We start from the raw sequence: 16,247 nt of genomic DNA on the forward strand, positions 1-16,247 counted from the left end.
CAAACCCCTGCTGTAACATCTACTACATCTAGTGAAAAAGATAAATTAGCCAGAGAGGAGCTGATGGAAAAATCACTGGCTGTAACTGACCTGGAAATCACCAAAAAAGCTAAATTTGAATCTATAGCAAAATGTGTGCCCCATAGCCTAGACCATGATGTAGAACTAGTCTCCCCACCATCTACATTTAGCCAACAGGAAAGAAACAAATCAGAGGAGGGGAAGTTGACCTCTGAACTACAAGAAAAATGGGATGATGTGCTACAGCCATTGATAAAGCCTAATAAAACTGAAAAATCTGGAGAGGTAACTGTACATGTAGCTGTAGAGGTATAGATATCTTGTAGATAAACTAGGTTAATTGTGTAGACACCTACAGTATCCAACAGTTGATCTTAGGTAGAGGTATAGATAAATTGTAGAAAAACTAGGTTCATTGTCTAGACACCTACAATATCCCAACATTTATCTTATGTAGTTCTCATTTCTCTTTTTAAATATAATGCATGTTTTTATTATGGTTGAAATCATAACATGTTAAATAAATAAAAAAATTCTGTTTTGTAGAACAAAGAAGTGGCTGCTGTCCCAGTGAAAGAGAGTGAGCTACTGAGGGAGCCTGGTGAGAAAGATAAAGAAAGCAGTCCCACGAGCCCTTCAGACTTGGCCAAGTTGGAAAGCACCGTCCTTCCAATATTAGAGGCTCAGACAACATCTAAAGAGGAATCACAAACTGAAACTCCAAAGGTCAAGCGTCGACTGGAGGTGTTGCCGATATCTCCAGAACCCAGCTCAGAGGATGGCCAACATGGAGAAATTCAAAAGCAAAAGATTGATGCACCAAGAAAAGAGCGGAAAAAACTTCTGGTTCCAACTGATATCCAAGGAGATTCTTTTGAGGACAGTAGTGAGGGAGAACCTTCACCTAAACTGCAAAAGAAAAAGACTGTTGGAGATAAGGAAGTAGAAATGGAGAGTCCTATGGACGAGGAGGATTTCATCCGGAAGCAGATCATAGAGATGAGTGCAGATGAGGATGCATCACCATCTGATGAAGAAAACCTTGCCAGACGAAAAATTAAAGATCAAGAGAAGTCGCAAATGAAACAAAATGCAAAGAAAGATGAAAAGAACAAAAGTGAGTCATGCAAAGGGAGACGCCATCTCAAAAAGAGCAGTATCAGTCCAGAAGATGAGCCTGAACGGAAGAGTATTATCTCTGTAACTAAAATTGAAGAACTAGCTAAAGGGGAACAACCTTCAGTAGACAATGGAGCTGGCATACGACATTTCAAAACAATTGAACTCAACAGTACAGCAACTGTACGTCAGACATCAGATGATGGTGAGCTAGAGAGCCTTACAGACTCTCCTGATGACAGGTCAAGAGGTGAAGGCTCTTCCAGTTTACTTGCATCCAGTTTTACCCCAGGAACATCTCCAACATCTTTGTCTTCTCTTGATGAAGACAGTGACAGCAGCAGCCCAAGTCATGTTCGGTCTAGTGGTGAGGGCAAACAGCAGAGGAAAGCAAAGCACCGGCAGCCAGGTCAGATGCTTCCTACTATTGAGGATTCATCAGAGGAAGAGGAGCTGCGAGAAGAAGAAGAGCTTCTGAGAGAACAGGAGAAGCAGAAGGGCACAGGAAAAAAGTCAAAGAAAGACAAAGAAGAGATACGGGCACAGAGAAGGAGAGAAAGGCCCAAAACTCCACCAAGCAACCTCTCACCAATTGAGGATGCATCTCCCACGGAAGAGCTACGACAGGAAGCAGAGATGGAGGAATTCCGCAGGTCTTCCTGCTCAGACCTCTCCCTAAGCATGGAGTCAGAACCAGAGAGCTTTGAGATTCTTCCTGAGAAGATTGTTGCTGTCCAAAAAGTTTATCATTTACCAACTTCAGTCTCACTGTACTCTCCAACGGATGAGCAACACATTGATAGTCAGTCCAAAGAAAAAAGAAAGCATACATTAAGAAGTGCGGATGAGGCATATGAAGAGATTATACTCAAGGTTAAATCTCCAACTAATGATGGAAAGGAACATCCACCTGGTAAAGAATCGCTTTATGGGGGCATGCTGATAGAAGATTATGCATATGAGTCTCTTGTTGATGATGCATCCCATGAGCAGGAACCAGATAAACCTTTTGTGTCAGAGAAACCCAAAAAAACCCTGAGATCACCTGATGAGGTTTATGAGGACATGATGCAAAGAAAGAAAGAGATGATGCTTAATGAACAGGAGATAACACATAGTAAGCCAGTACAAGATGTTCCTAAAGCAGAAACTGTGTTTCCTGATACTGACTCAAACAAAGAGCAAAGCACTATGTCATCAAGCATCACAGGTCAGTCCGGAAAGAATGGAAAACCATTATTAGATGCAGAAACTGCCTATGAAGAACTTATGAAGAAGCAAAGAGCAGTACTAACTCCAGGAACCAGTCCAACTCAAGCAGGCCCTGATCTGAATGGCATGGCACAAGGGACAGCAATAGCTCAAGTTGAAAAAACCGAGCCAGCTCCCCTACGAAGAATACTGCCTATACCTGATCTGAGAGTGACACAGTGCTCATCAGGTGAAGAGGAATCTGGTGACGAGAGCATTGCTGATCAAGCTCAGGACTCTAAGAAAGCTACGGTTTCAGTTACAAAGACTGAACCAGAACCACTTGTGAATGAGGCTTTCCATACAACATCAGCCTCAGAGCCAGTCGTAGGTGATTTGTCACTACAAAGAGAAGTAACATTGCCTGCAGTATCAACTGATTCACAGGATGCCACAGAGAAAGATGCAGGAATTGAGCAGACAGGTGTTGTTGACTTGTCCAAGTCATGTGCCTCTAGTCAAATTGACTCTTTTACAGCACCAGTTCCTAGTGTAATTTCAAGACCATCGGCCCCAGTAGTTGTAAGTGTATCACCTTTGCCCATAGTACCACATTATATAGTATCCACTATACCTAGTGTTGTATCAACTGCTCCACCAGTTCCTCCCAAACCAGTAGTACTACGCAGAGCTGCATCTCTGGAAAAAGCAGACATTCCAGTTCCTCCACCCTTACCCCCTCTAACACTACCCAAACCCTCTATGTATCCTAAAAAGACTCCACCACAGGTCCCCCCAAGAAGTACTCCAGTTGGCATGTCAACCACAGGGGACAGTGTACCAGTAAGACAGCCTCTCTCTCCAGGCTATAAGCCCCATGTTCCTCCTCCTGTACCACCTAAGCCATCCTCTATCCCTGCAGGCCTAACCTTCAGTCACAAACCTGGGGAGACTGTTAAACCACCCATAGCTCCCAAACCCATAGCTGGTGCTCAGCCACCCTTTACTGCCCACACACCTGCAAGACCTTCCATACTGAGTACAAGCAGTGCAGATAGTGTCCTTAATCTAAGTCCTTCTGCCGAAAGTAAGACCACATCTCCTCTCAAGTCCCCTACATCCCCCAGGTTTGGCAAGGTTTTACGTGACACATATGTTGTTATTACTTTGCCATCTCACCCCGGTTCACCTACAGAAGGTATCACAACCCAAGCCTCAATAAGTCCTAGCCAAGAATCACTTCAGAAACCACCTCCACATTCACAAACAACTAGAGTACCGTTGGCATTCAATCAAATTACTGAATCTATTGAAAGTCAAGAAATATGTGGTCCAGAGAAGGTAGTTTCTAGCATGAGTCATGTCTACGAGGCTATTTCAGCCTCAACGCAGCCTCAGTCAATTATTCCAAATGTTGGTGTTCAGGTAGTTACCACTGAAGTCCAAAGAACCACAGTGTCAGTTGTGCATGAAAGAACACCTCCTCCACATCCCATTCCAAGAGCCACTGGCATCTCTGTTGATCAAGTAAATATAAAACCTGAACCAGTTCAAGTGCAGAATGGTCATGCCTACCATCCTGGTGAGGTGGTGGATCTCCGAACCCCAAAGATAGATGCAGAGACATCCATGAAAGGAGTGGATCTGTCTTCCTCTGAGTCAAGACGACAGTCCCTTGCTATTGATAGTGGTGGACATCAGCAAAGTGCTGTGCAGTCATCTGTAGTGAACCTAAGCACTGATACTTCCTCAGTATCAGTGGTTACTGACAACATCACCATCCTCACATGCACAGCCACTGTAGCTTATGGTAGTGATGCATCTCTGTCTACATCAATGCCTCTCCAACTTACAACAGCTAAATCCTTTGAGCCTGTGTCTCAAATTATTTACAAGCCTGTGGATTCTCAACCAGAGAAACCCATAAATCTCTCTACAACAATGGGTAAAACTGTTCCTGTAACAATGGCTCCTACGATTGCAAGCAATGGCATTGGTGCAACTATACCCCCTCGTCTAGAAACGGGCTTATCTGGTGCAGTTGACCTCACCACAGTAAAACCTGCACAGACTGTGGTTGCAATGAATGGGTCCACTGCAGAGGTGGTTACTGCTGTAATTACAGAGGATGATGGAAAACCAGTAGATCTTACTGCCGGAAGAAGAGCAGTCTGCTGTGATGTAGTCTACAATCTTCCTTTTGCAAGCAGCTGTACAACTCAGCAGCCCTCAGCTCCATTACCAGAGGATCGCTTTGGCTACAGAGATGACCATTATCAATACGATCGTACTCCTTATGGTATGAGAGGTCTTGGTGGCATTAAACCCTCGATGTCGGACACAAACTTGGCAGAGGCTAGTCTCTTCCTATATAAAAGTAAGCATAGTTATGATTACAAGGAGGCCACTGAAGGTGCTGTAGACCTGACATCTGGAAAAATCTCGGTGGCAGGTCAGTATGAGATTGAAGATCGTTCTTCTCGATATCATTTTGCATTACCTCTACTTATTCCCAGCTGATTTTTTTTTGTATGCCTGCCTGTATTCCTTTTTTGGGGAAGTCATTTTGCATGCTCTCAATTTTTTATTTTATTTTATTTTTTTGCATTTCGCTGCATGCTATTCAGTATACTTTTGCTGTTTTAATTTTTCATCCTTTGCATGGTGCATGGTTATCTCAATGCTGTTACCATTGTACTCTTTGTATGTGCTGAACTCTAATTAACAAAATGAACTTTTAACAGGTAAAGCTGTAAACTATTCGAACAAGTCTACAGGAGTGTGCACTGTAATGACAGTTCCACAGTACACTCAAGGCAGGATTACTTCAGAAGTTGGAACCCACTATGGTGTTTCTAGTGTCCTAAGATCTTCCAATGGTATTGTTTATTCTTCTGTAGCAGCACCAGTTCCTTCTACGTATGCCATAACCACCCAGCCTGGCTCTATCTTCAGCACATCCTACAATACTATATCAGGCATGCACACAAGTGATACTATGCCATCACTGTCAACTCTACAGAATCAAACTCTCACTAGATCGCACAGCTTTCTTTCAGCAATTGCTGTAACCACTGCAGAAGAACAAAGTGACTTACCATTAAATCTGGAGACTGTTGTTTCAAAGGCTGGCCTTTCCACAGCTCTCTCAGATGTAGTTGCTACAGTCACCACAGTGGCAGCAATGGATACCTACACAAATGCTTCACTTGAGGCAATTGCAGCCTCTTTAGAAGCTCTATCTTCACCCTTGGTTCCAGGAGATGGACAGTACCAGATGGAGCGTGAGCTTCTTGAGCTAGAGAAGATGAAGCAGCATCGCTTGGCTGAAGAACTTGAGTGGGAGAGACAGGAGATACAGCGGTTCCGTGAACAAGAACAGTTTTATGTGCAGAAGGAGCTGGAAGAACTTCAGGCCATGAAACAGCAAATACTATGTCAGCAAGAAGAGGAGAGACAGGCCCACCTTTTGATGCAAAAGGAAACTTATGCTCAGCAACAGGAGCAGTTAGAGCAGATCCAGAGACTCCAAGAACAGCTCAGACAGCAGTTGGAGGAGCAGAAGTTCAGGCAGATGTATCCAGGTGAAGTCCTGCCAGAGGCTCTTGTTGTGGCGGGAGAACGAAAAATGGACAGTGGCTGCCAGACTGATGAGGAGGATAATACTGAAAAGGCCTACACTGTAGGAAGGAAAAAGAAAAGTACAAAGAAAAGTGTTGATAGCTGTGTACAGACAGATGATGAAGACCAAGATGAATGGGAAGTTCCTGCTCGAGGCAGGCGCAGTAGACCACGTGGTGGTAAAAATGGCATGGGTGAAAGAGGAGCTGTTTCAGTTCAGGCCCTAACTGAAATCTCTGTACAAACAGACTCCTCAGGAACACTTAGGGGGCACTCTGTGCAGGTAGATACTAGAGTAGATTATCCTGACTCTGATAGAACGTCCTCTCCAAAGAGACGTCCCACTCCACTTGATATAGGTCAGTCTCCTCACCTCAAAGCAGATGCCTCTACACTTCAGGTTGTCCAAGGTCCTCCCAAATCCCCAAAAGTACTGTACTCTCCAATCTCCCCTTGTGTATCCCCTAGCAAATCCCTTGAGTATTTGTCCTATGAGAAATCCCTTGGAGACACAAGCCCACAGAGAATACACTCTGCCACAGATTTATCCAAAGGTCCACCAAGTCCTAGGGCTCCCAACGTCATACAAAGGTCAATGTCTGACCCCAAACCCATGAGCCCAACTGCAGAAGAAAAGGCAGCAGCAAATGTCCAGTATTCTGAGGGTTACTCTGTGAGTATACATGATTTTTTTAAATGTAGTAATTTCAAGCTCAAAAAGGGAAATATTTATGACGAATTATAACTGGTTATGATTCATAATAAATATTTAGATTAGATCTTTGAATTAACTGTAGCAGAATCAATATTACCATTACTTGATCTGTCCGGCCACCGAGCAGACAAAATAATCATTTATCGATTCAGAGAAAAATTATTTTCCTGGCCAAGGAAGAATAATCTTTCCTTATTTATGCAGTGCTAGCAGTAATTTAACAAATGTAGCAAGGGTTGGAACATTCATTGACTTGAACTGTGAGCAGCAACAGAGACAATCATGTGTGAATATAAGGGATTTAATAAATGAAACTATATCTAACATATAACTAACTAAGCAAAACACAAACAGAATGAAACAAAGTAAGGAAAAGAGAGAGAAAAGAAAAGGATGGCAGTATTTCACATCAATTTTAGACACAACCTTTGAGAAACATCAGAGAATCAAAAATCACCTTAAAAGGGGCTGAAATAAGTGTTACGTCTGTGACCAGGACTGTAATTTATATGCAAAAGCTAAAAGGGGCCTCTTAAACCATAAAACCCAAAGATCATGCATGATTCTATGCAGACGCTACAAAATAAGTGTTTAATTTTTGTAAGAAGACTCATCTCAGCTTGTAAAATTACTTGCTTTTTTCATAATTCTTTGTTAATCTATGATTTCAAATGTTTAATGCCTTGAAGCAGTTTTATCAAATAGTTTTTTGTGTAATATCTTCATGCTATTGTTCAGCTTACATTAACTCTGAATCATTGTATTATTGCTCTATTTCTCTTTTGTTTTTCTAATGTTGCCCCAGGCCCAGTAGTCAATGACATGCTAGCTGTCTTTTTAATATTTTCAGTGCTTGCCCTTTTAAAGGCAATGCAGCAGCACAGCAGATATAGAGTATGTGTTTGTTTTCCCACCCATGGCATGTCTGACATGAGTGAACAAAATCCTCTAGAGATTTTTTATTTTACCATTCTCCTTTATTCTCAATCAAACTAGAAAACTTAAGTGTTGGGTTGCTAGTTTTTAAAGTTCTTCTGTGAAACAATGTGCACTGTGGTTGTTCCTATGAATAATTAAGCTTGAAAATAGTTTTCTCATTAACACTCATATTGCTCTTTTTATTTGTCATTCAAAGGGAAAGGAATCTCCAAGTGCAACTCCATCTGGCACCCAAAAGAAAGTTAAGAGAACCCTTCCTAACCCACCTTCAGAGGAAGAAGCTGTTAACGCTGGTCAAACAGCCTACAGCACTGGCTCAGCTCGTCGCCGTCTCTGCCGGAGCACTAACATGGCACGGGCAAAAATCCTGCAGGACATTGACCGTGAACTAGACCTGGTTGAAAGGGAATCCTCAAAACTGCGTAAAAAGCAAGCTGAACTGGATGAGGAAGAAAAGGAGATTGATGCCAAGCTGCGTTACCTGGAGATGGGCATTAACCGAAGAAAGGAGGCATTGCTCAAAGAAAGGGAGAAGAGGGAAAGGGCCTATCTGCAGAGTGTTGCAGAGGACCGTGACTACATGTCTGACAGTGAGGTGAGTAACATTCGTGAAACAAGAGTTGGAGAGGAGGTCAGTGGACATGGGCTTGAGAGACCACGTACTGCACCACAGTCAGAACTTGATGAATTTGTTCCTCCACAGACCAAGCATGACCAGTATAGAAAATATTCCCAGTACCAATACCCACAGTACCAGCAGTCCCTGTACCAGCCTCAGTCGCCATACCAATCCCAGTCCATCTACTCTTCAGTTCCTTCTCTGACTGCCTCACAGCAACAGAGCTACCACCAAATGCTCTTGCTTCAGCAGAAAGCCAGACAACAAGCTGCTCTCCTCTCTGAATTAGATTCTACCAAAATTGCCACCAACTATGACACATCATCTTACTTGGGAGGAAAATATAGTAACCACCTTGACTTGCATAGCCTAGAAGAGCGTGCTGGAAGCATGGCAGTCAGTCCTATGTCAAATGTATCTGCTGACTCCTTCTATGCGGACTTAGACCAACATCAAACACCAAGGAGCTATATGATTTTAGAAGATGCAGCAGAACTGGCAAAAAGCACTGGTAGCCTTTCATCTGCCAGCTATGGCATTGCTGAGAGGGAGCTAGCCAAAGCAGAGCGTCTTCTGAGACACACTGCTGCAGATGTTGGTACAGACTACCTGGGCAGCTCCTCCAGACTTCACTCCTATGGTAAGGCTCAAGATGAAGAGGACCCAATGGAAGAGCCATTTGAACTAAAGCTTTTAAAACAACAACTGAAACAGGAGTTCCGGAGAAGCACAGGGGGCACTGAAAGCTTAGAGCAGCTTGCTGGACTCTCACATCACTATACCCCCAGCACTGGAGTGTCTAGTGGAGGCTACAGGGCCTTCCCCAAAACTGAAAAGTACAGCATCAGTAGACTGACCTTAGAGAAACAGGCTGCCAAGCAACTTCCAACATCTATGCTCTACCAGAAACACAAAAACACCAGCAACATAGGCAAGTACTCCTCCATCCAGGATAGCACGGCTCTAGAAACAGACTATAGTAGTTACTTGGGGTCCAGTAGTGCTTCTCCCAGATCAAGCAGACTTCTGCAGGATGAAATCACCTTTGGGTTACGCAAGAACATTGCCGAACAGCAGAAATACCTGGGCTCCACTCTTGGGGCCAATCTGGCAGGTTCACTCAATCTGGGCCAAAGCTTAAATCTGAGCCCAGGCATGAGGTCCTCTTTGGGAGAAGACTCTGCTTACCCTAGTGGAAGTAGGTCACGGCCTTCTTCTAGACCCTCCTCTGTGTATGGCCTTGACCTGTCCATTAAAAGAGATACCTCAAGTTCATCTCTGAGGCTCAAAGCAGAAGGTGACCCCTCCTCAGACACCTCAGCTTTCCAGGCTCCATCAGGCAGGTCAAAACCTACAAGCCTGCCCATTGTACAAGGTGGGCGTGGACGTATTCCTATTGTGGCACAGAATTCAGAGGAAGAGAGCCCACTGAGTCCAGTGGGTCAGCCAATGGGTATGGCACGGGCATCGGCAGGTCCGCTCCCACCCATATCTGCCGACTCCCGTGATCAGTTTGGGTCATGTCTGTCCCTCCAAGACCCTCAACAGCAGCATCTTAGAGAAGATCCTTCAAGAGGGCGTGGCTATGTGATAATGGATGATCTGCAGGGCACCATGTCTGATAGTGAAGGTAATTTGTTTGTCCACAGACTGTCCTCTTGGAGTGACTCTTCATACACTGTTCCAGATTTTTATTTGTCTATGTCTCATCTTGTAAGTGCTCATTCCAGTCTATATGAAGGCATTAGTTCTTTGCTGATAACTGCTTTTCTGTCTTGTTTGAGCTTTCTTGTCCTATGCTTAAATAATGAAAGAATCACACTGTCCCAGTTGTCTTTCTATAGTAACATTTCTGTGGTATAGTTACAGTTGGATTTAAACATTTTTGCATGTGATTTCTTCATAGACTGACTTTGTTTCTGTGTGAACTCTTATAGTGCATGCTTTCAGTCTTTGTATTTTTAGTTAATATGTACTTGTGCTGTGAAAAACTTACACTAACAATGAAAGGACATATTATAAATCTCTCCTGTCATTAACATAAGAATAGCCTTATAACCCATTTTTAGTTAAGCTGCTTTTAAACAATAGAGCTGCACATGTTCTTGATTAGTTATGTGTTATCTTTTAGTTATTTAGTTATCTATAAAGTGCCTTATAGCAAAAAAAAATCATAGTATAACAACACAGATTATCTCTTCATTTAGTTATTTTGTATTGCTTTATAGATATGTTGAATTATATGTAAAACCTCAGCCACAACAAACTGTATTAATGAGATATTTTGTTCTATGTAAAGGTCAGGCATTAATTTTTTAATTTTGTTAAAAGAAGTTTCAGCTTCCTTTCATACAGAAAATGTTATAGCATACAGAATATACAAAATGTCATAGCCCATACAAACTTCTTTCAGTGATAGATTATACTCTTCTTGCATGTTGCTAGCATGTACCAGAGTAAATATTACCATGCCAGTTTGTGTTTTCATGTTTGATGTTCCTTTAATAAATAGAACAAGTGATGTGCATGTTTCTTCCTGTTTGGTTTTGAATAAACTCTTTCACTTTCTTGCATGTTTATCTACTATCCTTTTCACTTGGGAACTAATAAATGCCTTCAAATAGAACGGGCTATGCTTTTTCTCAGCTGTGTGTGTATGTTTGTCTTTTGATTTCTACTTTTAATGAAACCATTTAAACTATAGTTTTAAGATTGATGAGATCAAAACAGTAGTTGATATGCATTGCATGCCTCTTCCCCTCATTATCTATGAAATTACATTAACTTCACTGTACGATACAAAAACAACATGAATATTGTAATTGTTACACAATATAGAATTAAAGAATCACACAACCACAGAATGCCATGCTCAAACCCAAAATACTCACCAATTTTAACGTGTTTTGTTTTTCATTTATCTGAAAAGTAACTGACCCATACATTTAACAGCATATGATGTGTTCATCAAATGTGCCATCTGGAAGTAAATGAATTTGCCTTGGTTGCAGCACTAAGTGAATCCCTGGTGGGTTTGAGCAGAGACGATCCAGGAAACTCACATGAGAATGTCACAAACGGTAGAGTATAACCACCTTAGACTCCTGCACGTCTCCCCTACACCCCTGCTACCATGACCACCCACCTGCCAATCACCCATGAGCTGTTAGGCAACCAAATCGACCGCAAATTCATCTCCATAACATGTTGCAGGAAGTATGACGAATTTGCACACTAATGTAAAGCTGTGTTAGTGAATGCAGCTATTGCATCTGAGATTAAATTGGAATTTCACACTCCTTTCTCTCTAAAAAATAACATTCATTTTCTCAGTTTAAGCTACTGCAATTTCACCAGTTTGGCTAACAAAAAATCATTCATATAATACTAGTAATAGTTTTGCATATCAAATCTATTTAAAGTAATGACTTCCTGATAAAAATTGGTCACGCTTATAAAGCTATACACAATAATAGTGCTCCATGTTAGTGAGTGTTTGAGCATGTAACAGGATCTACATCTACCATATCATTTTACATCTGAATGTTAGGTCTATAATCACTAAAATTGTCTTCTGTTAAATGCTGATGACCTGAGGTCAATTATTCACTTGTCCATGACAACATCTTGACATCTAAAATTGCCTTTGAATGTAAAACCCTATAAAACTCTCCTTTTGCACATTGTAGCTGAAAGACCCATGCCAACACCAATACAAGATACTACGCCAAAATATTTCCTACCTCTGTCTGTCATTAACCCCTGTCTTATGAAAACTTCAGATTTTTAGGGGAAGGTACAGTAGCAAACAGACCCAGCCCCAAATCTTCTTCTAAAGAATTCTTATGGAGAATTACATATAGAAAAAAGAAATACAATCTGAAGATATGTATCCTCAGGGTTTGTTTTAGTTTTAGGTTTGCATGCAAAAATAACTGCTCTACTTTATATAACCGTTTCCTTTTCTGTCCCAGATGGCTCTATATTGTTTGAATTTGAGACTGCATATGTATCTTAGCTGTCTCTACCTGATATTACCAAAGGGTCTTTAGGGGTTTGTTTTAACAGACTTTAACGTTTTAATTTCCATCTGTTTTTCTGAAGCTTACCACCTGCGACGGGAGGAAACTGACTGGTTTGATAAACCACGAGATGTACGCACAGAGAACGGACAAGGGGATAGAAGACAGGTGATACATATGGTTTTTGCATTAGCATTTCAGCACAATTCGGGAGGAGCAGTGAATATATACTGCAAGAAACCTACAAAAATGAGACATTTCTAGAAACCTGGTCATCAGACAAAAACGACTGTATTTAGATTCACTGTAAAAATTCATATCACAGTTTTTCAGAAACATATTATTGTGTGTTAGAGTGTTAAAGGGTTAGTTAAGCCAAAAATGAAAATTAGGCTGTGTTTTACTCACCCCCAAGGCATCCTAGGTGTATATGACTTTCTTCTTTCAGACGAATCCAGTCGGAGTTATATTAAAAATTGTCTTTGATCATTCAAGCTCTATCGTTGTACTCAGCGGGTGTTGCAGTGCTTCGGTTCAAAAGACCTGAAATAAAAAGCACCCTTCCATAAAAAAAAAGTGTCTCACACGGCTCCCGGGGGTGAACAAAGGCCTTCTGTAGCGAACTGATGCATTTTTGTTAGAAAAATATCCATATTCAAAACGTAATAATCACTTGAATCTAGCTTGCGCCACCTGAAAACTTCATGAAGTTTTCCCATTTATTTGTTGGTTCAAAAACTGTCTTCCATTTACCTGTAAAGCACAAAGAAATACAAACAAACTTTATGACAAGTGTCATACAAAATAAACAGGTACAGTATTCAGATATATAATGTCACTTACCATTAAAGTAGACAGCATTTAACAAAACAAACGAGGTGGTGGGATCCACATAATCAATTAACTCAGTGATTTTATTGTTTGTCTTCTCTGCCACCCATTGATTGATGAGAATCACGTTTTGATTGCTGTCATTGGTCAGCTTTTCTGGCACGGCATCATAGAACTCATTTGATTGGTTGACAAAAGCTTCTCCCAACTGTCGCTCTATGTGGAAACAAAACTCTTCAGGCTATGGATATGACTGCCGACTTAATTTAGGCTGCAGTATCAAAATGAAGTCCAGAATAAGTGATTCCGATGTTATTACAGCAATGCTTTTATTTTGACAACATATATCCTTGTGAAAAAGAAGTAAGCCTAATTGTAATCCTAAAATTAAATCATTAAAAACCTGTACTTGAAGATAATAAACGAATGAAACACTTAAGTGGACAGTAAACGGAGTAGACTTTCATGACTGTTTCTAAACACACTTAAAGGGTTAGTTCATCCAATGATTCCCCCGGAACTGCTTCCATGTACAACAGTGAGCGCAAGCTAGATTAAAGTGATTATTACGTTTGCATTGATTCGCTACAGGAGGCCTTTGTTCACCCCCCCGGAGCCGTGTGAGACACTTTTTTTTATGGAAAGGTGCTTTTTATTTCACGTCTTTTGAACCGAAGCACTGCAACACCCGCTGAGTACAACGAAAGAGCTTGAAAGATCAAAGACAATTTTTAATATAACTCCGACTGGATTCGTCTGAAAGAAGAAAGTCATATACACCTAGGATGCCTCGGGGGTGAGTAAAAAACAGCCTAATTTTCATTTTCGGGTGAACTAACCCTTTAAGAAAATGAAGTCTGATTCTGCTAATTTGGTGTTCCTTTAGGGAAAGTCAGCACACTACCCGTTTCCTCATGCCAGAATTAAACTACAGAGGGATCCCAAAGATCGTAGTGTATCAGGTAAGTGCAACCTGTTTAATACTCAATGCTGTGCTGCTTGGCTTCCTGACATGCTCCAACAATGTAGACAGACGTTTAGGATAGCTGCCCCTGATAAAAGAGGATCTGTTCGCCTACCAGGCCATCACGGAGAGATGCCCGAGGCTTATGTCTATGCAAACATTAGTTTCACCATGCTGAGATTGCATTGGCACAGTTTTATTTTATACCTACTACTAAACAACACATTAGCTCTTCTCCAGTTTCCCTTTAGCGTCCTCTTGTGGCACTCTGTTTTGCCACATCATTGCACACAAAATGTCAACAGACATGAAACCGCTGGGCCAAAGCACATCAACTGTCTAGCCCCTCCTCATGGTTTGGTATGTCACGTACTGTAGGTGTGGTTGATTCCCCTCGATCTCCTGTGTCAGTGTTCCTTTAAGCATTAGAACGGGGCAGACATTACGCAGCAATGTGGCAGATTGGCATTCCTCCAGTTTCATCAGTCATCAAAGCTCAAAATGGCATGTAATTCACAAATGGGATTATCCTCGTAATTAGAAACTGATGAATAAACAAGTGCCTTAAATGAATAAGGCTATGGTGAATGTCCTGTGCTGTGACTGGTGAATTTGTTGCACTGTAATTAAGGTAACGGAAGGGTCTGTGTACCATGATTCTGGATTACAGGATGTATGTCTTAGAACAGTCATGGAAAACTTTTAAAATTGCACACTAAAATCAACTATTTTATTCTGTTAATTCCAAAGATTGCCACCTCAGAAACAAATGGAAATTCACTTATCAAAAAAACAACAACAAAAACAAGACAGTCTTCTAGGCTTGTTACCATCTGGTGCAGGTTTTGGACCAAGTTATGTGTATGCAATACTCTTTTTCTCATAGGAAACGGACTGGGCATCCGTGTGGTTGGAGGAAAAGAGGTCCCGGGCAGCAATGGGGACATTGGTGCGTATGTTGCCAAAGTATTACCTGGAGGAGCTGCGGAACAGACGGGGAAGATTGTGGAAGGTAGGCACCTCAATGAAGGGTGGTTACTCTTTTAAACCAGTCACTGAGTGAGTTCACTGTTTTGTTTAAGCTGAAGAGGTGTATCGATGTTCACTGTCTCTTAGAGCAGGGAGAGAAGCACATCTGTTGAGGTTAAGGGGCACAAAGTGACGTGATATTTCAGAGTAGGAGACAGGAAAAACAAATGATGCTAATCCGCGTGATTCTTCACCTCCAGGCTCCAGGAGTGACTCATTCTTGATGTGAGAGATAAAGATAGAAGCAGAAAATGAAGTTGAAGTTTCAGGTTCATGACTGTGTTTCTTCTGCGTTGTACCTCGGCAGTGTAGGTGTTGCGCAGATCAAATGAGAGTTGAGTGTTACATTTATATCAAAACTTTGACTGAAATGTCTCTGGTGAGTTCAGCTGAAAAGAGTTTGAGGTTTTACTGCTTTAACGCTGTGTTTTTTTTGCAATGCCGTTATGTAAATGTGCGCTTTACAAAATCAACATGGACCTCATTGTGACAGATTCGTCCAAAGATGGCTGACGGTTAGAGTTTCTCGTTGACTTGGAAGAATCTTAACCGACTTTTGGAATAAAACCCAGAGTGAAATCTGAATTTCATGACTGCTTTGAACTGTCTTGATAGACTATTTCAGCCGTTTTGATGGAGCTGAATTTTACAAGCTCTATTGATCCTAGTTGTGACGGAGACGTTAACGCTCTCTCTTTCTCCAGGGGTGAGGGTGAGCACAGAGTGTTGTAAATTAGGTCTCCTTGGGCTCCGGCTTTTGTGCTGCTTTCTCCCGATCATAATTTACGAGGGGCCGGGATAGGTGGCGAGGGGGAAAGTGAAGCCGGAGGGAGTGGATCTGTCTGTGCACAGGCTATATACAACAGCTGGGCTTTGTGAGAGAACATTCTGAGCTTTGACTGGGACTGACACTTCACATCTGTCTTCCTCCTCCTCCTCCTCTCACACTCTATCAAATATGTGACCCTGGACCACAAAACCAGTCTTAAGTCGCTGAGGTATATTTGTAGCAATAGCCAAAAAAAACATTGTATGGGTCAAAATTGCCGATTTTTCTTTTATGCCAAAAATCATTAGTATATTAAGTAAAGATCATGTTCCATGAAGATATTTTGTAAATTTCCTACCATAAATATATCAAAACTTAATTTTTGATTAGTAATATGCATTGCTAAG

At 41.5% G+C, this 16,247-nt stretch overlaps 1 protein-coding gene across 6 annotated transcripts in view; it reads left to right on the forward strand.

Annotated features, from left to right (window-relative positions):
- Positions 1–16,247, forward strand: part of pcloa (piccolo presynaptic cytomatrix protein a) — a 45,701-nt gene that overhangs the window by 16,145 nt on the left and 13,309 nt on the right. For 4 of the 6 annotated variants that reach the window (XM_016574651.1, XM_016574653.1, XM_016574656.1 and 1 more), the window contains exons 5-11: positions 568–4,783; positions 5,076–6,625; positions 7,803–9,855; positions 11,237–11,305; positions 12,330–12,415; positions 13,965–14,040; positions 14,929–15,054. In XM_016574651.1, coding sequence (XP_016430137.1) covers positions 568–4,783; positions 5,076–6,625; positions 7,803–9,855; positions 11,237–11,305; positions 12,330–12,415; positions 13,965–14,040; positions 14,929–15,054 — 8,176 coding nt within the window. The remainder of the gene's footprint in view (positions 1–567; positions 4,784–5,075; positions 6,626–7,802; positions 9,856–11,236; positions 11,306–12,329; positions 12,416–13,964; positions 14,041–14,928; positions 15,055–16,247) is intronic. The other 2 variants (XM_016574655.1, XM_016574654.1) reach the window with 2 other exon arrangements.

The sequence above is a fragment of the Sinocyclocheilus rhinocerous genome, unplaced genomic scaffold (genome assembly GCF_001515625.1).
Source record: "Sinocyclocheilus rhinocerous isolate Xijiao unplaced genomic scaffold, SAMN03320098_v1.1 scaffold1164, whole genome shotgun sequence".
NCBI lineage: Eukaryota > Metazoa > Chordata > Actinopteri > Cypriniformes > Cyprinidae > Sinocyclocheilus > Sinocyclocheilus rhinocerous.